Raw genomic sequence first — 25,229 nt, forward strand, 5'->3', positions numbered from 1 at the left:
TAGTCAGCTAGAATACCTTAGACAATGCTACATACTTCCTATTGTTTCATATTGGTGTGTGTAGGTTGTCCCAGTTCTCATGATAAAATTGTTCATTTGGATATATTTGAAAATATTACAGTATTCTTAATTAATAATAATGTTACCATTTACTGCTTGCCTACTAGATACCAGGCATTTTGCTGGTTGCTTTCTATAGGATTTCTATTATATCTCCGTATATTAATTATACCTCACGGATTTGCAAAAATATGCTAGAAGACCCTGTGTGTTATTGCTTCGAGCTTCAGTTTACTTCTTGTAACGTGAGGTAATGGTTCTTGCTCTTGATTTACAGCTTATTTTGAGGATTATTTGAAATAATGGATGTGAAGCTCTTTGAAAAGTAGAACATGCCATGCTATACTGTTAGAAGTAACATTAGTTAAAAAAAAAAGGAAAAGAAAAAGAAAGCCCCCAATAAATAGTGGCGCTGATGATCTCGTTTATTCATCACACACTCCTTGAAGAACTTTGTCACGCCCTGGAGAAGCCCAAGGTGAGGGAGATCCAGCGTGGGATCCCGGGCGCGGTGCAGCGAGGGAAGAGGGAGCGAGCAGCCACAGCGCCACCTGTCGGCGCCGCGCGGAGGCCCGGCGACTAGCCTTCCGGCCGCCGGCCACCCCCCCGCCGCCGCCCCGCCCCCGGCGTCCCGGGCGCAGAGCCTGGGCGCACCGAGGGCCCGCGGAGCCCGCCTCGAGCCGCGGCCGTGCAAACGGGAAGCGAGCTCCGGGCCGCCCTGACCACGAGCGGGGCTCCGGAGCCGCCGCGGGGCCGCCCCGATCCGCACCGGCCGGCGCGCCCCTCCTCCCCTGGCCGGCGCTCTGGGCGCCAACGGCTTCGCGGCTGCAGCGCGCCCCTCGCCTTCTCGGACGTTGCTCTGGGGTTCCAGGGAGCCGCGGCACTAAGGACCCGAGCGGAGAATAAAGTCTAGACGACATTAAGGATGGCACGAAGAGCCGAGTCGTTGCGGAAGATGCGGCCAAGTGTAGGGTTTTGCTTCTTTGCACCCACCGTTTGGGGCGGCCCGTGGAGCCCACTGGGGGTCCCGGCCTGGGCCCGGGCGGGGGCGGGGCCGGGGGCGTGTCTCTTCGCGGCGACTTAGTATTTACCGCCCGCCCGAGGCCGGCGGCGCGCGGTGCCAGGGGTGACGGGGACCCGCTGGGCCACGTGCGCGGAAACAGGAAGTTGCAGGGATGCTCGGCGGGCCGGAGGACAGGTGAAGTGATGGGGGCCCGGCTCACCCGGAGGCTTTGCTTTGCGATCTGCCTCGCCGGGTGGTTGGCCGCCCACCGCAAGCAGGATTCTCCATGTATTCTTATGACCATACTATAATATTTAGGCTTCTAGGTTAATTGCTATTTCTTGTTACTGCAGACTGGAACCTCCTTGCCTTTTTAGGTTTGAGAATTTGCTGAAAAAACGGTGTTCTGGGAATTAGTCATTTATTTGCTGGAGAATCATGATTACTTAAGGCCCAGGTATCAAATCGTAGGCGCCTCTCACTTTCTAGTTTGCAGATGTAGATTGACAAAAATAAAATCCGTCTTATTTAAGGTGGAACATTTAACATTCGAATAGCCATTGATGACACTGTGCTAATATATTTAAGATAATGGACAGGTAAGAGAAAAAACTATGGATCAGTGCATATTACACATTTTTTAATGCTGTTTTTGGGTGGAGGGAATTTAGATATTTAATGATGGCTTTGAAGTTAAAACTCAGTCAATGGATAAAGTATTTTGTTCGCAGTTATGGATTGCAGCTGCTATTTTTATGTGTTAGGCAGTACAGAGCAGTGTGGCATGCATATATTATATGTTAATATTTTGCGCTATAATTTAAGAGATCTATTCTTGAACAATAACATGTCAGTCATTTTTCTTTAGCTGGTTTTTTTGTTTGTTTGTTTACTTTAAACACTGATCAGGTTCCTTCTCTGTGTGCCACAGGGCAGCACCTGCTGTACCCTCTAGGGACTGATGCATTATCCACTTTAAAAATTGGTTAACCGAACAGCAACAACGCACACATTTTACTTTATTTCAAGTAAAGGTGCTCTGATGTGGGGGAACACAAGCCAACTTAGAGCCTTCCTACCAGTCTCATCTACCAGTTGTATCGTTTAAAAGGTGAGAAGGTGACTCAGTGATATTCCCCTAAACCCAGGCTCCCAAGACTTCTTTTTATATATAAAGGTAGTTTATTTAGATCCAAAAGGAAGTCCTTGCTATAGGACATCGTTAGCTTGTAGCGTCCAGTGTGTGTGTGTTGTGTGTCTGTGCCTCTTTCTTTTTTTTAGAAAATTGTGGGAAAACCTGCATAATATAAAATTTAACATTTTAACCATTTTAAGCTTATAGTTCAGTGACATTAAGTACATTCACATTATTCTTCAACTATCACTACTATCCATTTACCGAACTTTTTCTTTTTCCCCAGTTGAAACTCCATATCCATTACATAATGACTGCCCATCCCCCCAACCCTGGCCCTGGCAACCACCATTTTACTTTGTCTCTATGAATTTGACCACTGTAGGTCCCCCATATAAGTAGAATCATACAGTACTTTGTCTTTCTGTGTCTGACTTATTTCACTTAGCCTAATGTCCTCAAGGTTCATCTATGCTGTATCATGTATCAGGTTATGATTAAATTAAAAAATATTTAGTTGTAAAATATACAAAAAATTTACCATCTTGCTAATTATTAATGGACTATTTTCTAGAGCAGTTTTAGGTTCACAGCAAAACTGAGCAGAAAGTAGAGAGTTTCCATATGATCTCTGCCCCCACATAGCACGCTCTCCCCCATTATCAGCATCCCACACCAGAGTCACACATTGGCTACAATTGATGAACCTACACTAACACATCAGAATCACCCAGAGGCCATAGTTTACATTAGGTCGGCTCTTGGTGGTGTATATTCTATGGGTTTTAACAATGTATGACATATATCCACCATTATAGTATCATACAGAGGATTTTCACTGCCCTAAATATTTCCTGTGCTCTACCTGTTCATCTCTCTCTTCCTCCCCCTTACACACCCCCAACCACTGATCTTTTACTGTATCCATAGTTTTGTCTTTTCCAGAATGTCATATAGAAGGAATCCTACAGTATGTAGCCTTTCAGATTGGCTTCTTTCACTTAATGATACCCATTTAAAGTTCCTCATGTCTTTTCAGGGCTTGATAGCTCCTTTCTTTTTAGCACTGAATAATGTTCCATTGTCCGCATGTACCACGGTTTATTTATCCATTCACCTATTGAAGGACATCTTGGTTGCTTCCAGGTTTTGGCAATTATGAAGAAAGCTGCTATGTTTGTGTCAGCAAACAAAAACATTAAAACTTGTGTGGACATAAGTTTTAAACTCATTTGGGTAGAATACCAAGCAGCACAATTGCTGGATCATAGGGTATAGAGTATGTTTAGTTTTGTAAGAAACAGCCAGACTGTCTTCCAAGGTGGCTACACCATTTTGCGTTCCCACTAGGAATGAACGAGAGTTTTTGTTGTTCCGCATCCTCACCAGCATTTGGTGTTGCCAGTGTTCTGGATTTTGGTGATTCTGACAGGTGTCTGTCTTGTCTACCTTTGGTGTGTCTAAGAGGTGTATATTTTGTTCTTGTTTTAATTTGCATTTCTTTGATGACCTATATTCATGTACTTATTTGCCAATATACTTTTTTGGTGAGGTGTCTTTTAGGGTTCTTTGGCCCATTTTAAATTTATTTTTAATTATTAATTTTTCCCCAGCTATATTGAGCTACAATTGACAAGTAAAATTGTACATAATAAAAATGTACAATGTGATGATTTGATACACATGTACATTGTGGAATGGTTATCACAATCCACACAACAGTTAATTAACACATCTGTCAACTCACATAGTTCCTTTTGTTTGTGTGTGTGGTGAAATGCTTAAGATCTTTTGTCTTTTGTCCACTTTTTAGTTCGGTTGTTTGTGTTATTGAGTTTTAGGAGTTCTTTGTAGATGGGGTGATAACAGTCTTTTATTAGAGGTGTCTTTTGCAGATATTTTCTTCCAGTCTGAGGCTTGTCTTCTCATTCTTTTGGGTCTCTTTATACACCATTTTTAGGTGTATAGCTCAATCTGATTAAGTGTATTCACATCGTGGTCCAACCAATCTTTAGTGCTTTTCCATCTGGAAAAATTGGAACTATACCCATGAAACAACATCTCCCCATTTTCCCTTTTCCCAGCCCCTGGCAACCACCTTGCCATCTACTTTCTGTCTTTATGAATTTGACTACTTTAGGGACCTCATATAAATGGACTCATAGAGTATTTGTCTTTTTGTGACTGGCTCATTTATCTTAGTATATAATGTCCTCAGGATTTATCCATGTTGTAGCCTGTGTCAGAATTTCTTTCCTTTTTAAGGGCTGAGTGATATTCCACTATGTCTAGATATACATATAGCACATTTTGCTTATCTATCCACAGACATTGGGGTCGATCCCACCTTTTGACTCTTGTGAATAACGCTGCTGTGAACATGGGTGTACACATATCTGGGTCCCTGTTTTCAGTTCTTTTTTAAAAAATTTTTTTATTCTTTTAAAGATTTTATTTATTTGTCAGAGAGAGAGAGAGAGCAAGAGCAGGGGGAGTGGCAGGCAGAGGGAGAGGGAGAAGAAGGCTCCCCGCTGAGCAAGGAGCCCCACGTGGGACTCGATCCCGGGACAATGGGATCATGACCTAAGCTGAGGGCAGCCGCTTAACGACTGAGCCACCCAGGCGCCCATGTTTTGTTTTTTATAATAACCATCTTGTCTCTCTCCCTCCCCCTTTGCTGTTTCTTTGAGTGACTTGCCTGAGCTCTCGTACTAGGAAAGAACACAACTAGGATATAGGCTTCCCCAGCTGCCCAGGTCATGCCAGCCTCGGGGTTTAGGAGAGAACCCAGGCGCTGCCAGGCATTTTCATGTACTTCCCTTTTAGAAGGAAAGCTGTTTTCTCCAAAAGGGCTCGGGGAAGGTTGTCATTACTTCCCTGTCACCAAAAGGCCATGCAAGGTTTTCCTTTGTAAGAGTTCCACGCAGGGGCTGTGAGAAAATGTGTTCTGTGCACCTGTTTGCCTGTCTTTAAATTCCTGCCTGTCCCTCTGACCAAGGGGAACAGGACATCGTCTTGAATCTGTTCCTCCTGTTCCTATGGCTGGAGACTGTGACGCATTTAAAGACCAAAGGAGTGATAATATATGTTTGTAATTCTAAAATGTTTGGGACAATAAGGTTAAATGTAGGCTATTCACTCCACAGATGTTATGGAGCACTTACTGTTTGTGGGCACCATCCTGGGCACTGGCAGAGGGGGGATGTGAGGATGGACAAGGTAAGGTGCCTGACTTAGGGAGCTCACAGACTAGTGCAGTGAGAAATACGTTTTATATCCTGACCAGGACACACAGATCCATGCACAGAAAAGTGGAGACAAGAGTTGTGTGAAATCAACTTTATGATGCCTTACCTTTACTATGTACGCTGCAGGCTAATGTTTTCGATTCTGTTTTATTCTATCTTATTTTTTAAAACTCTCGTCACCAGCCACCAAACCGATTTCATAAACCAGGGATGGGTTTCTTACAGCTTTTTGGAAAAATTATGGGGTGGTAAATGTGACTGATGTCATCATGTGTGATGTCAGGAATAAGGTGTGTGTAGGGGGTAGAAATCAAAATCGCACAGATTCTGCACGTTAGTTCTCACCAGGGCCTCCTGGGACCTTTAATATCAAACCTTGCTCTCTTATAGGCAAGTCAGGAAGGGTCCTGAGATGCGTCGTGTGTCTGCCTTTTGATCCCAACCAGACTGAACAGTGTTGGGAGGCCTATGTAGTTTTCCTGCTGGGATATCATTTGATGAGCTTAATAAAATTGACAGATTCACTTTGGGGGGGGAGTGAGTTGAAAACAATCACATTTGAGTAATTTTGCTTTTTGAACCCAAGTCTGCTAATGCAGAGAAGTGTCTTAACATGGACAGAATTCTTCATCACTTAACCATGAGAAGGCAACACACAGAGAGAATAGTCTCTTTATTGAAAGCACTCACTGCCTAGTTGTACGTCTAGCGATATAAGGTGGATTATTACATTTCCCCCCCTGTATTTATGGAGGAGGCAGGAAGAGTTAGCCGCATTTGGGCCTGGGTAGAGCACTCCACAGTGCTCCAAAGAAGGACCGGCCCCCCTTTCATTTGATCTTGGAAAGAACACAGTTTCTCTTCGTTAGCCTGTGAGAGCCGAGATGTGGAAGACAGAGCAGCATTTGGTTATTCGGGCTGCATGGCTGTGGGGATTTTAAGTCACTGAGCTACTCATTGTGGTTGAGATACAAGTTCAGGTTTACGTTTAGTGAGGAAAGGGTCTAGGGACTTTGGATGTCAAGTGTTAGCAAGTCCAGCTCGGTACACGAGAGAGAACGGCTCTCTGCGGTTGCTGCCTTCGTTCTCCCTACTCTGATTATGGCTATTTGCCTTGAGTTCCATTGCTTCTGATTTCACCAGAGTGGAAGGCTTGCTCTTTGATCCAGTCCTGACATACGTGCCTCACGGAAGGTTTTACTGTTTAAAAAAGGCACATTTGTGAACATAATTTCTGTCAATCCCATGACATCAGTGGATACAGCACTGTGACCCCCATTATGAGGCTCAGAAAGGGTAAGTGGCTTGCCCAAGGTCACATAGCAGAGCTATACGTTGGACTTTTTTCCAGTTCAGCGTAGCTGTTTCCTGCCGGTTGGTATTCATAACCTAGGATGAGATACTGGAAGAGGAAAGAGTGGCTGGTTCCCTGTAGAGGTTTTCCTCTTTCCTGCCGAGAAAGGTAGGCTCCGTTGTGCCAGGTCTGCCCCTGTGCTGGAAATGTCCGTTGCTCCCAATTCCTCGTGCTCAGCATGTTCTTTTCATGGGTCAGCCGCGGCTGAAAATGAGGACGCCGTGCTGTCCCTGAGGTTGGCTTGAGCATAAGGAGAAGGGCACTTTATAGGCATCTGGAAGCAGCCATAAGGTAGGAGCTCATTACCTCATGTGTGCCTGGTGCTGGCCTTGCTGTGGCATTTCTAGGGGGACAGTGGGCCCCCTGCCCCATCCCCATTGGCCCTAAAAATTACCCTGGCTTCATTTCAGGAGGGAAAAGGGGTGTGTGTGTGTGTTTTGGCCATCACCTTGAAGACAACATTGGGGAGTACTAATTTGCAGAGTAGTACAATAAGTTTGGATAGAGAAAGCAGATTTCCAAGATTTGAGCAAAAGGAATTTCGTTTAAGGATTTGGTGTCAGAAGTTGTCACACAATGGTTTTCACCCCATGAGGAGTTCTGTTTCTTATACCACAGAGCTGAGTCACATGGTGTTAGGGTTTTCACAAGAAAATATATAACGGTACCCGCTAGCTTGCTCTCCCTCTTTCCCTTCCCCTCATCCGTTCCTCTCTCCCCACTTCCTTCCTCCCCTCCCTCCTTCCTCCCACCTCCCTTCTTCCTTCCCTTCCTTTATTCTAAGTCCTCTGGCTGAAGGGCTCTCTGTAGGATATCTTTTATGTCTTTACGGAAAAAAGAACACAGATGCTTGAGGGAAGGGCAGGGACTCCCCCAACCTTTTGTTTGCCCTGTGGCCCTCCTTATCTGAGCTGTCAGCCTGGGGCCAGAGGCCGGCCAGGAGTCAGCGGGATCAAAGGTACATGGGAGCTGGGTTGGTTGGGGAGAGCTCCCCTGGCTTGTCTCTGTGTGTCCTGTACTGCTTCCGTGGCTCCAGGGAAGCTGAGGGGCTGCAGTTTTGCAGCCCCTCAGCCCCTGACCCCCGCTGTGTGCTACACTTGGACGGCAGCCTGGGCCCACCTTGCTCCAGGCCGCTCCTCTCCCCTGGTCGTGTTCCGGATCTTAGTTACAACTCCTGAAACCAGCTTCTTAGATGAAAGGAAGTGGGTGTAGAGGAGCAATTATGAAGTCGTCATTCTGGTTTTCATCTCAGAGAGCCTGGAGCCTCTAAAGAGCAAAGGTCTGCATGTTAGGAGAATTGTAGGGCTGGCCCCACGAGGCTGGGCTCCTTCCTCCCAGGCACACCCTCCGAAGTCTGAGGAAACGTGAAGGTTTTTGGGAAGTTTCAGCTGCCGTGGTTAGGATTTCAGAAGACTCTTGGGCCTTTTGAAAGAAAGTGAGATAGTAACACCACATGGTTGCTTCTGAGACATTGGATTGAATCAAACCAAAGGAAATGAGATGGTATTGAGAGATTCCTTCGAGGCTCTCTCATTCTCTCTTTTACGAGCATCACCCAAATAGAGGATCCATGTTCTTCGTCTCCCTGGTGAATGGTTACTAGGGGCATTTGTACCTCATTCTGGAGTTCGATTGCTGAGAGATGGATGACAGCAAGAGACGCCTTACTTTGTCCTCTGTCCTCGTTACTCTGTCCTCTTCGGCATCAGATGAAGCGCTAGCCTCACGGGAGGAATCATGCACAGGGGGACCGCGCTCCCTGAGGGGCCTGGGGCTGCCCTGGCTTACACCACTGCCCTGTCTTTATTATCCTTAATGCCACTTTTCCCTCTCAAAGATGTCCCCGGTTGGAAGAATAAGCATCCGGCGATTCTAGATATGTGGCGCGCGTGGTTCATCCTTCGAGAAACCGAGGTGGCGAGGAGGTTCTGAGGAGAGGACAGCGTGTGGCACGTGGTCACTGGTGGTCGGACCGCTTGATAAAGACAGATGGGTGTTCGGAGTAAAATTGCAGGAAGAGCGTTTGATCCCAGATTACATGCACCCCTGCCTTTGACCTCCCTATCTGCAAGGACACATTTACAATCTGGGGTTCGTGTCCTGTTCCCTCTTCAATCAAGGATTTACTGTAAATAACGCCATTCGAGAGCAGGCAGAGGAAGGGTGAACACTTGGGCCCAGAGCCATTCCTGCTCCTCCGATCCTGTCATTTCTTTTCTGAAAAGTCACAGATGTTGTCAGTGCTCCATTTGGAGGAGCGGGAAGGGCATCCATCATTTATCACTTTCAATTCTGAGGTTCTGTTTTAAACTTTTGATAATGGCTCAAAATACGTGTTTGCCCCCATTTATTTTTCTTTAGGTGAGATTTAAAAATTTTTCTGTAGCTTAATGGTTGATTGGTATGTAGAACGCCACTGTGCTGTAAGCTAGGGACTCTTATAGGGACTCAGGCTTATGTGCAGATGTGGACAGTTCTGGAAACTGAATTTTGCAGAGATTATTTTAGACCCTCCAGGAGAGAGTGTTCTTGACCCCTTGCCTATCAGCCGTATGAGGTTTCCTGGATTCATCTTAGAAAAACATCCCCCCCAGGAAGGGATTTTCTATATTTATTGGCTCAATGAGGATCTGTGGTCAGTGGCCCTCTAAACCTTCCCCGAGAGACTTCTGGAGCTTCTCCCTTACCAGTTCTCTGCAGCTATCAGGTCACTGTCCTTTAAGATCCTCGTGTGGAGCCTAAGGTGAGGAACTTCAGTAGCATGTCACTTATTTTTTTTTTTTTAAGATTTTATTTATTTATTTTGAGCGAGAGAGAGAGTGCACACAAGCTAGGGGGAGGGGCAGAGGGAGAGGAAGAAGCAGACCCCCCCCCCCAGGGGCTTGATCCTGGGACCCTGGGATCATGATCAGAGCCGAAGGCAGACGCTTAACGACTGAGCCACCCAGGCGCCCTGCATGTCACTTTTTTTTTTTTTTAAGATTTTTATTTATTTATTTGACAGAGAGAGACACAGCGAGAGAGGGAACACCAGCAGGGGGAGTGGGAGAGGGAGATGCAGGCTTCCCGCGGAGCAGGGAGCCCGATGTGGGACTCAATCCCAGGTCTTGGGATCATGACCTGAGCCGAAGGCAGACGCTTAATGACTGAGCCCCCCATGTGCTCCGCATGTCACTTCTTAAAGCCTGTTTCAGATCATCCTTGTACCGACCTTTCTCTTCAGCTGTGTCAGAAGTGGATGCTTTTCTTTTTTTAAATAGGTACAAACTTCATTTATGATTCAGAAGAATCCATAAACATTTTAAAGTTTCCCATAGAGAAACCACTGTACATAGATGTCTTCTAGCAGAAGGCCATCCAGAATTTTAAGGCTCATTTGCAGGTGAAAAGCCGTATTCTTGCAAACATATAATCCAGATGCTGTGTTGACAGATGGGTGGCTCTGTGAGACCCTGATCTCTGAGCCCAGAGTAGAATGTATTGCTCGCATCCCTGAAGCACATTGTCCATGAATATTCAATTCTTTTGTGGAAAAGGAATATGGAAAAGTGCTGAATTCACACCAGAGGCAACACAATACAGGGGGCTTCTGGCCTGTTGATTTGTAAGGTCGAGGGGTGGGAGTCAAGTTTTGGGGGTCAAGTTATACTTACTTAATATTTGTCGACTGTTCCATTATGTCTCCTACCTTTTTTTTTTAAAAGATTTTATTTATTTATTCGAGATTGAGAGAGAGCACGAGTTGGGGGGCAGAGGGTAAGGGAGAAGCAGATTCCCCTCTGAGCAGGGAGCCCGACGTGAGGCTCAATCCCAGGACCCTGGGATCATGACCTGAGCCGAAGGCCTAACTGACTGAGCCACCAAGGTGCCCCTTATGTCTCCTACCTTAACATCCTCTGGATGGATTCTTATTTAATGATTTCCAAAGTGGCAGTAAAACTTTATCGTGTTAGAGGGAGGATCATTCTTATAGCATGATCCAACATATTATCCTGTACAAGGACTGGACATTTCATTTATTTGGGAATATAGGTGGGATTCTGTAACTCATTAGTTATTATTATTATTTTTTAAGATTTTACTTATTTATTTGACAGAGACACAGCGAGAGAGGGAACACAAGCAGGGGGAGTGGGAGAGGGAGAAGCAGGCCTCCCGCGGAGCAGGGAGCCCGATGTAGGGCTCGATCCTAGGACCCTGGGATCATGACCTGAGCCGAAGGCAGACGCTTAACGACTGAGTCACCCAGGCACCCCTGTAACTCATTAGTTCTTTTTTTTTTTAAGATTTTATTTTTTTATTTGAGAGAGAGAGAATGAGAGAGAGAGAGCACATGAGGCGGGGAGGGTCTGAGCAGGGAGCCCGATGTGGGACTCGATCGCAGGACTCCAGGATCATGACCTGAGCCGAAGGCAGTTGCTTAACCAACTGAGCCACCCAGGCGCCCTCATTAGTTCTTAATAGAAGGAGTATTTATGGCATTATTAAGAAACATAATCTGATCCTTTCTCTTTCCCCTGTAGGTACATGGCTAAGCGCTGGACACCGGCTGCACCTTACCCAGGATTCCACAGTTCTCTCATGGTGAATTCTTGATGGATTTCACTCCTGGATGCTGGTGACTCTTGGGCAGGAGCCATGGCTCTGATCAGGCTGGGGTTTGAAAGGCAGCATCTTTGTCTGCTAAAGAGAAGGAGTTCCTTGCTGTTGAAACTCACAGCTGTTGTCTTTGCCGTGCTTCTGTTTTGTGAATTTTTAATCTATTACTTAGTGATCTTTCGGTGTGATTGGCCTGAGGTGAAAACTCCAGCCCACGACAGTGGACAGAAGACTCTGAAAGCCATGTTTTTGGCTGATACCCACTTGCTTGGGGAAGTGCGAGGCCATTGGCTAGACAAATTACGAAGGTAGGAGCTACAATCAGGAATCTTTCTGAAATTCTATGGCCAAAAAGGGTGGATCCCTCTCCCTATAGGTCAGGATAGTCCTTAGTTATTTTCCTCTCAAAGAGAGACACATGGGGCATTTGACTCTTCCTTGAACATACTGTTTGCAGAGCATCTGTTATTTATAAGGACCCAGGATTTGGGAGGCAGGTCTGGGTTTGAGTCTTGTGACTTTGGACCATTTCCTAGGGCCCCTCCAAGCCCGACTCTGCCTCCTTGTTTGTAACTGGCTAATACCAGAGACTTCACAGGCCTTGTGAGGAAAATGTCCATGGCAAGGTCTGGCACCTGCTTGTGGTCGGCCTGGGTTGGTGGTCCCCCCTGGCAGTTGCTGGTGTGTCATTTTGAGCCCACTTGGTGTTTGCCTGCTCTGGGCAGCCGGAGCAGAGCAGATGTGTGGCTGTCACCCTGGGGAGAGGATCAGGTCCTGTCTCTCCAACTTAGACTGGCCCAGCAGAGTCCACCTGCTTTCCCATCAGAAGGCTTTTTAGGGGCGCCTGGGTGGCTCAGTTGGTTGAGCGTCTGCCTTCGGCTCAGGTCATGATCCCAGGGTCCTGGGTTCAAGCCCCGCGTTGGGCTCCCTGCTTGGTGGGGAGCCTGCTTCTCCCTCTTCCTGCTGCTCCCCCTGCTTGTGCTCTTGCTCTCTGACAAATAAATAAATAAAATAAAATAAAAAAAAGGCTTTTTAAAAAATTTAATTGTGGTAAAGTACACGTAACATAAAAGTTACCATCGTAACCAGTTTTAAGTGTGTATTTCAGTGGCATCAAGTACATTCACACGGTGGTGCAGCCGTCACCACCAGCCATCTCTAGAATGTTTTCTTCTTCCCAAACTGAAACTTGGTCCTCATTAAATACTGACTCCCTGTTCCCCCTTCTCCCAGCCCCTGCCCCCACCATGCTACTTTCTGTCTGTCTGGATTTGACTCCTCTAGGTCCCCCATAAAAGTGGAGTCATACAGTATTTGTCCTTTTGTGTCTGGCTTATTTCACTGAGCAGAATATCCTCCAGGTCTGTCCGTGTTGGGGCATGCGTCAGAATTTCCTCCCTCTTTAAGGCAGGGTGCTATTGCACTGTATATGTAGACCACGTTTTGTTTCTCCGTGCATCTGTTGATGGATACGTCCACCTTTTGGCTGTCGTGAATGACGCCCACCAATGTCGTGATGGGCTTTCAGCCACCAGGGCAGCAGAGTTCTCTTCTTGCCCCTGGTGACCCACCCCCGTACCGTGACCCCTTTTCCTCATGACTGCATTTGAGCCTCCCCAAACAGGTCTTTATCCTTGTGAGCAGGACTATCCCTGGAGGACTCTGGATATGGGTGAGCCTTATGCTGAGTGGGAGGGGGAGAGGTATAACGTCCCCAGGGGTGAGGGAAGAAGGCGAGACAAAAGAAGGAAGGATGGAGGGGCTGCCGTCCTTCTGTACTCAAGTTTTGAACCAAAGGAGGCATGAAATAGAGAAGGGCCTAGGTGAGCCTTCCTTTGACTTCATTTGGGCCTTACCAGTTGAGCTTTCTTCCCTGCCCTCTTGCTGCTGCAATTTCTAGATGCTTTCTTCTCCAGGGTGAGTAACATTCAGTCAAGAAAAACAGAACTGAATTTTGGGAGGTATCTTGAGTGGCGGTGTGCGCTGTGCAGCAGTTTATATGGGGCCTAGACCAGGGTCCCCGCTGACCTCAAATTATCTTTCCCTATTTCTGTGCCCTGGGATGTCACAGTCCCCTTTGGTAGGGGAGGAACTCTGTGAGGCTTGGAAATTTTGCTTAAGGAGGTTGCCTTAAAAAGGAGGGAAGAATTGGGATCCTTAGGAAAATGACACAGGTCAGAGTTGGCCAGGGAGAGGGGAGGGTGTTTCGAGAAAGCACTGACCTGTGAATGCCTACTGTGTGTGGGTGCTGTGCTGGGCGCATTACAAATGCTATCTCATTCAATCCCATAACTGCCCTGTGAGAGTCGGTTTTATTATTCCCATTTACCAATGAAGAATAGGAATCAGAGAGAGTAGGTGACATTCTCAAGGCCGGACAAGGGCTTATGGGTGGAGCTGGGGTGTTAAGTCGTTGCCTGTCAGGTTCTGGATCCCAGGCGGGATTCTTTTTTTGATTATTTACTTATTTGAGAGAGAGTGAGTGAGAGTGAGCATGAGCTGGGGGGAGGTGGGGCAGAGGGAGAAGGAGACTCCCTGCTGAGCAGGGAGACCATTGCAGGACTTGATCCCAGGATCCCGGGATCATGACCTGAGCTGGAGGCAGACGCTTAACCAACTGAGTCCTCCAAGTGCCGCCTAGGCTCTTTTCATTCACTTGTCTTATCCACAGGATGAGTCCTTGGATGTCTGAAATCTACAGGATTTACAGTTTTGATATTGGCTAGTCTGATTCTCCCATTATCTTCCCCCAATTCTGAAGGCAGGCAGGAAGTTGAGGTCCTTCAAGGAGAAGTGAAACTTAAGGCAGATGCTATCATCTTGCTGTGGTGCAAAATCAGTCTACGCAGGGCATCTTTGGAAGCTGCGTTGAGCTCTCCCTGACCTTTGGGGCTTGTCGTGACTGAGGGATGGCTTCTGGGGTGCAGTGTGGGGTCTGATCTGTGGGTGCCACATAGGGGAAGTCAGCCTTTAAGATGTGTGGGCAGGGCAGCCCGACTCTCCCTCGGGCTCCTTGTTCCCCACGTTTAATCAGATACGGACTCGGACCCTTGCAGGCCTGGATGGGAATGCAGGGGTGGGGCCGTGGAAGGAGAATGGGACTATTCGGTTCACTTTTTAAATGGCCCATAAGACAGATCTAGGCTCTACTTAAGAACGAGACTGATGCTGTGCTTTTTCCTGTTGACCTCAAGGGAGTGGCAAATGGAGAGAGCCTTTCAGACGTCTCTGTGGTTGTTGCAGCCAGAAGTCGTCTTCATTCTAGGGGACATCTTTGATGAAGGGAAGTGGAGCTCCTCCCAGGTAGGACCCTGTGATCCGGGCACCCTAATCCTACTTTGAGGGTCCAGGACAGGCAGCCCAGAAAAATCCATGAAGCAGTATCTGTGAGGCTTAGAAGTTTTGCTTAGCACCAACACTAAACATGTATAGTCCATCTTGAAGCTTATTAGGATCTGTATCTCATGCCAGTCTTGGGTTAGGCAAGCTAATCTTAGACAGTTGACCCTTGGGCATTGCCGGGGTATGGATGCTGACCTTGTGCAGTCAAAAATCTGTGTATAACTTTTTTTTTTTTAAAGATTTTATTTTATTTATTTGACAGAGAGATAGAGAGCACAAGTAAGCAGAGAGGCAGGCAGAGAGGGAGAAGCAGGCTCTCCGCTGAGCAGGGAGCCTGATGTGGGGCTTGATCCCAGGACCCCAGGATCATGACCCGAGCTGAAGGCAGCCGCTTAACCGACTGAGCCACCCAGGCGCCCCTGTGTATAACTTTTGATTCTCCCAAAACTTAACTACTAATAGCCCACTATGGACTGGAAACCTTGCTGGTAACACAGTCAGTTAACACATGCTTTGTATGTTACGTGTATTCTATTCTGTATTCTTAGAATAAAGTGAGCTAGAGAAAAGAAAATGTTGCTAAGAAAATAATAAGGAAGAGAAAATACCTTCACGGTACTGTACTGTCTTTATAAAAAAAAGCCCATGTATAAGCTGACACACTCCCAGTTCAAACTCATGTTGTTTGACTGTCCACTGTGTTTGTTTACGTAGGAAATAGATTAGTCAGAGCTCACTTTGTTGGAATGCACATTCCTGTGAGCCTCTTGGGAAAGGGAAAAAGAGCCAAGGTGCATGCAATTTCACTTGTCACCAGAATTACAGAATACATATTGAAATGTAATTTGACTTTACACTTGATCATTTAACCATGAAATTATGAGAATTGTGCTATAAAAGTTACTTGCTACCCTCCTTTTAAATTTTTAAAATTTTTTAAATTTATCAGAGAGTTGGGGGAGGAGCGGTGGAGGGGGAAGAAACTCAAGCAGACTCTGTGCTGAGAGCGGAGCCCAACGTGGGGCTTGATCTCACAACCCTGAGATCATGACCTCAGCTGAAATCAAGATTTGGATGCTTAACTGCGACTGTGCCACCCGGGCGCCCCTCCTCTTAGCAGAAGGAGCCATGGGGGCCTAGTGTGAGCTTCCTGCACCTTCAGGGGCCTCCATCTGGGTGTTGAGATGACCTAAGCCTTTCCATAACCAAAGAGAAAGGCTGTTTTCACCTTAGCTATCAAAATATTTTACTTAACTATATTCCTGGAATTAACGGAAAAAAGAAAAAAACTTTTGCTGCTTAGTTAAAAATGTTTGGTCATGAATGGTTTTAGGGATTTTGGGGGGAGGGTGGGATATTTAAAAAAATTTTTTTATTTAAATTCAATTTAATTAACATAGTGTAGTATTAGTTTCAGAGGTAGAGTTCAGTGATTCATCAGTTGTATATAACACCCAGTGCTTGTTACATCACGTGCCCTCCTTAATGCCCATCATCCAGTTACCCCATCTCCCACCCACCTCCCCTCCAGCAGCCCTCAGTTTGTTTCCTAGAGTTAAGAGTTTATGGTTTGTTTCCTTCTCTGTTTTCATCTTATTTTTCCTTACCTTCTGTTATGATCCTCTGTTTTATTTCTTAAATTCCACATATGAGTGAAATCATGTGGTATTTGTCTTTTCTGAGTGACTTATTCCACTTAGCATAATACCCTCTAGTTCATCCACATTGTTGCAAATGGCAAGATTTCATTCTTTTTGATGGCTGAGTAGTATTCCAGTGTGTGTGTGTGTGTGTGTGTGTGTGTGTGTGTGTGTGTGTGTGTGTATGTGTGTGTGTACATGTTTTTATATATACACCACATCTTTATCCATTCACCTGTCGTTGGACATCGGGGTCTTCCCATAGTTTGGCTATTGTGGACATTGCTGCTATAACCATTGGGGTGCATGTGCCCCTTTGGATCATTATATTTGTATTCTTTGGATAAATATGTAGTAGTACAATTGCTGGGTTGTGGGGTACCTCTACTTTTTTAAAAAATTTTTTATTGTTATGTTAATCACCATACATTACATCATTAGTTTTTGATGTAGTGTTCCATGATTCATTGTTTGTGCATAATACCCAGTGCTCCACGCAGAACGTGCCCTCTTTAATACCCATCACCAGGCTAACCCATCCCCCCACCCCCTTCCCTCTAGAACCCTCAGTTTGTTTTTCAGAGTCCATCGTCTCTCATGGTTCGACTCCCCCTCCAATTTCCCCCCTTCATTCTTCCCTCCCTGCTACCTTCTTTTTTTTTTTCTCTTAACATATATTGCATTATTTGTTTCAGAGGTACCTCTACTTTTTTTTTTTTAAGGATTTTATTTATTTGACAGAGACAGACACAGCGAGAGAGGGAACACAAGCAGGGGGAGTGGGAGAGGGAGAAGCAGGCTTCCTGCAGAGCAGGGAGCCCGATGCGGGGCTCGATCCCAGGACCCTGGGATCATGACCCGAGCCAAAGGCAGACGCTTAACGACTGAGCCACCCAGGCGCCCCGGTACCTCTACTTTTAACTGAACCTCCATACTGTTTTCCAGAGTGGCTATGCTGGGGTGGGATATTTTTAAAAAAGCCATTGGCATTTCCCAAGATAATCCAAAAGCTTTACACAGAAAGTCTTGGTCCAGATCTGGTTAGAAATCCACGGTTTGGGGCACCTGGGTGGCTCAGTGAAGTGTCTGCCTTCAGCTCAGGTCATGATCCTGGGGTCCTGGGATTGAGCCCCACGTTGGGCTCTGTGCTCAGTGGGGAGCCTGCTTCTCCCTCTCCCTCTGCCGGCCTACTTGTGCTCTCTGCCAAATAAATAAATAAAATCTTAAAAAAAGCGCAACCCACTGTTTATACGGTCTCATAATTGAATATGAGATAATGGAAATACTATATATAACAAGCAACTAGTTATAAAATGAGGTTGGATGTATATGTTGCTTTTGCGAATTAAGGACAGCATTTTATTTTATTTTTTTAAAGCTTTTATTTATTTGGGAGAGAGAGAGAGAAATCATAAGCGAGAGAGGAGGGGCAGAGGGAGAAGGAGAAGTAGATTCCCCACTGAGCAGGGAGCCTGACATGGGGCTTGATCCCAGGACCTTGAGATCCCGAAGGTAGATGCTTAACTGACTGAGCCACCCAGGCACCCCTATTTTTGTTTTTCTAATTTTATTTGTTAAAGTGAAGTCTTTGTAAATATATTGAAGGACTCTCTCTAGCATATTTCTCTAGATTGGGCCTTACTTAAACTTTTAGGATAGGGGCGCCTGGGTGGCTCAGTTGCTAAGCGTCTGCCTTCGGCTCAGGTCATGATCCCAGGGTCCTGGGATCGAGCCCTGCATCAGGCTCTCTGCTCTGCAGGAAGCCTGCTTCTCCCTCTCCCACTCCTCCTGCTTGTGTTCCCTCTCTCACTGTGTCTCTCTCTGTCAAATAAATAAAATCTTAAAAAAAAAAAAAACTTTTAGGATAAAGTTGATTACTATCCAACTAAGTATTGTCTTCCCTGTGTTTGTCCAATTTATGTTTTTAGGCTTAATAAGAAGCAGAATGATACAAACATAATTCTCAAGCTTTAATAGTTAAAGTAAATGTCAGAATGATGTTGAAATTTTGGTTGGATTTTGTCTTTTTTTTCTCCCATATCCTATCCGTTCTCATTCCCACAGTGGTAGCCACAGGGAAATGCTAAGATGAGGGATGTGCTCATCCTTGTCTTGGTTGAGACACATGAATTTACTTGACATTTCCTAAGAGCCTATTCTTATAATGTGTCCAAATCTGGAGTGATTATCAACCTGGGGTCCATGCATGGGCTTCAGGGGATCATTTTTAGGGGATCTTAAAATAATGGGTATATTAATTGCCATCTAATGTTTTAATACGGGGAATACCATTTAAAAGCTGACATCAAATTAAATAAATTAAAATATTAAGTCTTAGAAAAAAGCAGTATGACATAGAATTAGAAATTCTAGGTTCTACATTAACCTGATTCGGATGGGGGGAATTAATTTCTCATCATCAGAATAGGGAGCGTGTTGGTTTTTTTTTTTAGCCACAGGGAAGAGAGGGTTCTCTGGGTCTCAGCAGTGACCCGTTTCTCTCATAGGCCTGGGCAGATGATGTGGCACGGTTTCAGAAAATATTCAGACACCCACGTCACGTGCAGCTGAAGGTGGTTGCTGGCAACCATGACATTGGCTTCCACTATCAGTAAGTAGTTCAGCGAAGCATTGCACCCTGAGAGCTTCATTAACTGTAACTTTAAACCTGCCACCATTCAGGTGAGAGCCTTATTTGTGCTGTGGGGGGGACATTTGGTGTCCTTGAAAGATATAAGCCCTGGAGCATAAACTCCACAAGGGTGAAGATTTTTGTCTTGGCACATTGTACACCCTTAACGAATCTCTGTTGAATAAATGATTTTTACGTGCCCTTGGGTGATTCTAACTTGAAACTTACATTAATGACCAATTATTTCCTTTGGGACTCAGAAAACAAGACCATTTAGACTTCTGTAAATAATATTTACGTAGTGCTTATGATGTGTCAGCCTGTTTTAAGCACTTTATTATTTTTTCCTCCAAATTTTTATTTAAATTCTAGTTAACATATGGTATAATATTAGTTTCTAGAGTAGAATTCAGTGATTCGTCACTTACATACAGCACCCAGTGCTCATCTTAACAAGTGCCCTCCTTAATGCCCATCCCCCATCTAGCCCATCCCCAACCCACCTCCCTCCAGCAACCCTCAGTTTGTTCTCTATTTAAGAATCTCTTATGGTTTGCTTCTCTCTCTTTTTCCCCCTTCCCCTATGTTCATTTGTTTTGTTTCCTAAATTCCACGTATGAGTAAAATCATATGATATTTGTCTTTCTCTGCCTGACTTATTTTGCTCAGCCTAATACACTCTAGCTCCATCCACATCATTGCAAATGGCAAGATTTCACATTTTTTTGATGGCTGGGTAGTATTCCATGTATATAGGCTGCCTCTTCTTTATCCCTTCCTCAGTCGATGGACTCTTTCCTTAGTTGGGCTCTTGTGGATAATGCTGCTATAAACATCGGGGCTAAGCACTTTACTTCCATATATCCACTCATTTCATCTTTCCGATGGTCCTAGTATTTTACCCATTGTGCTGGTGAGGAAACTGCGGCTCTGGGGACTAAGTCACTTGCCCTAGGCCTTGCAGTCACTCAGTGGTGGAGCTGAGATTTGCCCCTGACAGCCTGGGGCGGCTGGAGCTCTCCCCTCCCAAAGCTAGCCCGGCGCTCAGATCCCGAGTTACTTCCCATGTTTCTGCTAACTCTTAAAAGGTCCTAAAATGGCTTGCTCTGAAAAATGTCTCTTTTTACAATTGAATATAGGATGAGCACATATAAAATAAAACGATTTGAGAAAGTTTTCAACCCCGAAAGGCTGTTTTCTTGGAAAGGAATGAAGTGAGTATTATTTGTGAATTCTTACGAAGCCCCTTCTGTCCTTTGAACTTCATTTTTTAAGGGAGCTGTCATCCTGGGTCGGAGCCGGGCTCTGTGTGATCTGCTGTACAGTTTCTGATGAAGGCCCCGCAGGCCTCATCCCTCCCTGATGGTCACTGTCAGGGTTAGCAGCCTGGTGTTCCTTAACAAGCTGCAAGTGGACCGGCCAGTGTATGACTCTGCCCGGCCATCGAGGGCATTTTCTTCCTGCCTGCAATGTCTCTGGGTGGTAGAAAATTAATCAGCCCAATCTGTAAAGGAGCATATTTTTATTTGTTCAAAATGTACTTCTTTCCCTTTATAAAGGGTGCTCTTGTGGGTTTGCTCACCCAGGATTTGGGGGCACGTGTGTTCACTGTGCTTCAGCTGTGTACACCCCCACTCCTGTCAGCCTTGATTTGTAGACCAAAGCCTCCCAACCCTTTCGCCTGACCATGAGCACCAGCTCCCCTTCTGTGTGGCCATTTTCGTGCTGTCTCCGGACCCTCTCAGGTCTGGGTGTGTGTTCACAGTGCAGTGTACAAGATTGTACACATTGTTCTGGCTGCAGACCTAGTGGAGAAAGAAAAGGTGGGAGAGAAAGCCTCTTCCTCTTTAGATGGTGGCCCCCATGGGTGTCCAGTGCTCGTGGCTTTGGCCGTGGCAGCTCACTGGGTCTGTCACAAGAGATGATCTGTGACACTCCCAGAGACCAGGTCAGGGGTTCTCCACCAATGCTCACTCCTCCCCCTCCCTTTGCCCTTAGGACCAAGTCTCTAGTAGCTTCCTTTCCTGAGTCCTATAAAGACGTGACAAGAGTTTTAGTTCTTTTTCCCTTAGCATAGAGTTTAAGAAACTTTAAAACACACTGATCATATTTCAGATCATTTGGTTTGTCAGCTCCTAATCGCTAAGGTTCTTTAAATTTCCCACAGTGTTTACTGACACGTACCTTCTTCATGCCCAGTTGGTAAGTGTGTAGGAAATAAAAGCATACTTAATGGGAGTCTATAAAAGTCTCATGAAGGTAGAGTGGTTTGTAGAGGGCAACCATCACTGACTTTATCCGCACCCTGGTCTGGGATCATCTGTAGCAGTTAGCTCTGGCCACCCCCTCCCCGCCCCCCAGCCTTGTCTCCTGCGCGTGTAGATGTCCGCAAATGCGGCGTGTGGTTCGCTGAGTGTCATGGTAACAGTGTTGAGCGGTTACCGAGGACTTCCTCGTGGCAGGCAGGGTTGTACTGCCTTCGGTCCTCATGAGTCCGTGGCATGGGTGTGCTGCTGTATCCCCGTCTTTACAGACGAGGCACATGGTGACATGCTGGGCACAGTGGTGGTCCGACCTCAGAGCTTCTGTAATCTGGGATTTCTCACACATTCAAGGTTGAAACTCCTTTGACCGTGTCTCAGACTCCACTCCCAGTATAACGCCCTCGTGCTTTCTTAATATCAACTCGTGCCTAAAACACGGTAGTCGAGTTGAGACTTCAGGCTGTTCTGGGGCATGTTCTTCACGCTGTGGGCGCTCAGCTTTAGGGTCACGGGAGCAGTGTGGCCGGAGCCCGGCGCCGGGAAGGCCGCAGCACTGACTCTGCGCTTGCTCCCTCCGCCTCAGTTTTGTGCTGGTCAACAGCGTCGCCCAGGAAGGGGATGGCTGCCACATTTGCTCTGAAGCGGAAGCCGAACTCATCGAAATTTCTCACAAACTGAATTGCTCCCGCGAGGTAGGAGAGCACCTGAAGGCACAGGTGCTTCTGTTCTGGCATCTTCTGCGGGGGCGGTCGCTGCACTTCGTGTTTGGTGCATCCCTCAGCTCCCTCCTCCTTTCCTACCGCTCAGGGAGGGCCGGCTCTGGCGGTTTAACTGATTTCTCACCGCAGGAACGTGGCCCCGGCCCGTGCCGGGGGGCACCGCTGCTGCCCGCGTCGGCCCCGGTGCTCCTGCAGGTGAGTGGGGACCGCGCCGCCCCAGCTCCGGGGGTCCGGCCCCACGGCCAGCACCTGCTGGTCACACGTGACCCTCTCCAAATCCCGGCAGCATTTCCCGCTTTTCCGGAGGAGCGATGCGAATTGTTCCGGGGAGGACGCTGCGCCTCTGGAAGAGCGGGCCATCCCGTTTAAGGAGAGATACGACGTGCTTTCCCGGGAGGCCTCACAGCAGGTGTGCGGGGAAGCGGGATGCCCACCCACCGACAGACAGAGGGTCGCATGGCCGCCCCGGGGCCGAGGGCGGGGGTGTGGCATGGTCTCAGATTTTCATGGCATCCTTTTGTTCCTCCGGCCACCACCCCCCTTTTTTTTCTTCAAGAATTTAGTTAGTTATTTGAGAGAGAGAAAGCAAGAGACAGAGCATGAGCAGGGGGAGCGGGAGAGGGAGAAGCAGCCTCCCCGCTGAGCAGGGAGCCCGATGTGGGGCTCGATCCCAGGACCCTGGGATCATGACCTGAGCCGAAAGCAGACGCTTAACGACTGAGCCACCCAGGCGCCCCATGTTTCCTAATATCAAGTTAATAATATCCTCAGCTATTCCTTTTTTTTTTTATAAATATTTTATTTATTTATTTGACAGAGAGAGCCAGAGAGCACAAGTGGAGACAATGGCAGAGGGAGAGGGAGAAGCAGGCTCCCCACTTGAGCAGGGAGCCCGATGTGGGGCTCGATCCCAGGAGCCTGGGATCATGACCTGAGCCGAAGGCAGATGCTTAACCATCTGAGCCACCCAGGCGCCCCTATCCTCAGCTATTCTTTATTCAGAGTTTTTTTCATCAACTGAAATGTATTTGAAAATGTGAATGGAACTTAGTTAATTTGGGGGGACTTAAGATGTGCTTACTTATATATGTTTATAAATGTATTTATATTATATAAACATTTGTATAATGTATGGTATACTATACAATAAAATATAAATATATTTATAAAATAAATTTATAGAAATATTTGTAAAAATATAAAATCTGAGATGAGCAGGATAGATTCTCCCTACAAGCCTGAGCTTACTTTTGATCGGGTCTAAACCAACCAAAGGATTTTAAGGAAAAAATAAAGCCCCCTAACAAGTAGAGATTTTAGATTTAGCTTCATGAGATAAGTGGGTGGCCTGGCACTGGGCCCCGACGGGGCTGTGTCCAGGCCCTGACCGCCTGTTGCTGTCCCCCTGGGTGTGGCAGCTGCTCTGGTGGCTGCGACCTCGCCTCATCCTGAGCGGCCACACGCACAGTGCGTGTGAGGTGCTCCATGGCGCCGGAGTCCCCGAGATCAGCGTGCCGTCTTTCAGTTGGAGGAACAGAAACAACCCCAGCTTCATCATGGTAATATGAACATTTATTTTCATCCGAACGCTCTCATAGAAGTATTGAAATCTATACAGTAATCAACTATTTAATTGCTGCAATCCGTAAAAACATACAAACGCTGTAAATACAGACTTGCCCTGCCCCCCACACGCACTTGGTTTGATCCACTGACCCGTCTGCACGCCTCTCTGGGGACACATGAGCACGGCACTGCCCTGGGCAGGGGGTATCCTGAAGGTTGTGTCATCTCCATGGACTGCACCGTCCTCAGATAGGAGGCTCTGCATGTCTAATTTTCTAAGGAAACGGGATCCTGTCTTTACCGGCTGTATGCCATCATCTTGTCTTATGGCAGGAGAATGCTACAGCTCTTGCAAGTTGACTTGACATGTTTCAGTTAGTGGCCCCCCGATGTTGATTTTACCCAGCTCCTAATGCTTTTATGTCAGGTACTTTTACTTCATGAAAAGAGGGGGGAAACCCTCATGTTTTCAAATTCAAAGTAAATGCGACCATTCCTCAGTGTCATTCCACATCACAAAAACGTCTACCAAAAAAGCCCACTGAGGTGCCCCCGGCACGTGCATTTCTGGGTAACAGGTTGCATGAAATGGCCTTGTTGTCCTTGTTTCTCAGTGACCACTGATGTGACTCTCCAGCCTCTTGCATCTCTGTTGTGTGTGCCCACTGCACTGGGGACCTGCTGTGCCAGGGGCTAGTTTCAATGGAGAGCTCGGCTCCACTCAGCACGCCAGGAGCCTTCCCTTCGTGTCTCTAACCAGTGCTTGTGGTTGGTGGGGGGTGGCCTGTGGAGGCCAAAGGCTGTGCCCCTTCGCCTCAGGAGGAGAGCCACTTCCTGGCCTCACCTGGCTCAACCAAGATGGCTGTCTTTCCCCTATTGTGTCTAAGTCTGTCGCGTGGCGCCGTGGGAGGGCTCTCACTGTGGCAGTAACAGTTCTCATTGCCTTTCCAGGGCAGTATGACGCCCACAGACTACGCCCTCGCCAAGTGCTACCTCCCCTACGAGAACACCGTTCTGGCCACATACTGTGTAGCAGCTGGGCTCCTGGTGGTCCTCATATTAGTTCACTCTGGGCTTCTACCCTCACCTCTTCTTTTTGGCTGGAACCTGCTCAGAAAATTTAAGACAACGTAAAGAGCAGGAGACTTTTGTATTTCCTAATACGTAACAAAGCCCAAGAAACTGGACCTTGGGCAGGGCTCACGTGAGATGAGATCAAAGGAGGCTGTCTTTACACACATCACAGAAATTGTAAATCACTGATGCGAATTCCTGCAGAATAAATAGTTGATGGTACTGTTCTCATGCTATAAAAATGGAACGCGTACTCTACAACAAGTCTGTTTTCTCATTTTATCAAACATATGTATAATCAAAGATCGTGTCTGTACAATATGTAAAAGCTATTGAAGTCACACTTGCATGCACTAGACTGTCCTACGTCCCCCAAGATGGCGACGGCCCGGGAACACACTCGGGATTGTGTTTGCACAAACACTGGGTTTGCTTCTTTCCCCCTACGAAGTCCTCAAACTCTTATATATTAGAAAGCTGTACACTTAAAATAAAAGTACAGATGCCACAAGCAGGAATATATTGTTTTCGCAGACTTTTGTACTTCTGTGCTAATAATGGAATCAGATTTTTTGAGAAGTGTAATTTTCTCT

At 46.5% G+C, this 25,229-nt stretch overlaps 1 protein-coding gene across 2 annotated transcripts; it reads left to right on the plus strand.

Moving 5' to 3' along the window:
- The first annotated feature begins 1,263 nt into the window (after positions 1-1,263).
- MPPE1 (metallophosphoesterase 1) lies at positions 1,264-24,939 on the plus strand. 2 transcript variants are annotated; one of them, XM_027575351.2, is made up of 11 exons: positions 1,264-1,662; positions 1,995-2,174; positions 11,324-11,707; positions 14,594-14,702; positions 18,889-18,992; positions 20,153-20,227; positions 21,861-21,969; positions 22,126-22,191; positions 22,283-22,405; positions 23,415-23,555; positions 24,514-24,939. In XM_027575351.2, exons 3-11 carry the CDS (start codon positions 11,439-11,441, stop codon positions 24,694-24,696), a joined length of 1,179 nt encoding a protein of 392 aa, XP_027431152.1. In that variant the 5' UTR covers positions 1,264-1,662; positions 1,995-2,174; positions 11,324-11,438; the 3' UTR covers positions 24,697-24,939. The 2 variants fall into 2 exon arrangements, with proteins under 2 accessions (XP_027431152.1, XP_027431154.1); XM_027575353.2 differs by lacking the exon at positions 22,126-22,191.
- Positions 24,940-25,229: the final 290 nt, after the last annotated feature.

Source organism: Zalophus californianus, chromosome 14 (assembly GCF_009762305.2).
Source record: "Zalophus californianus isolate mZalCal1 chromosome 14, mZalCal1.pri.v2, whole genome shotgun sequence".
Classification (NCBI taxonomy): Eukaryota; Metazoa; Chordata; class Mammalia; order Carnivora; family Otariidae; genus Zalophus; species Zalophus californianus.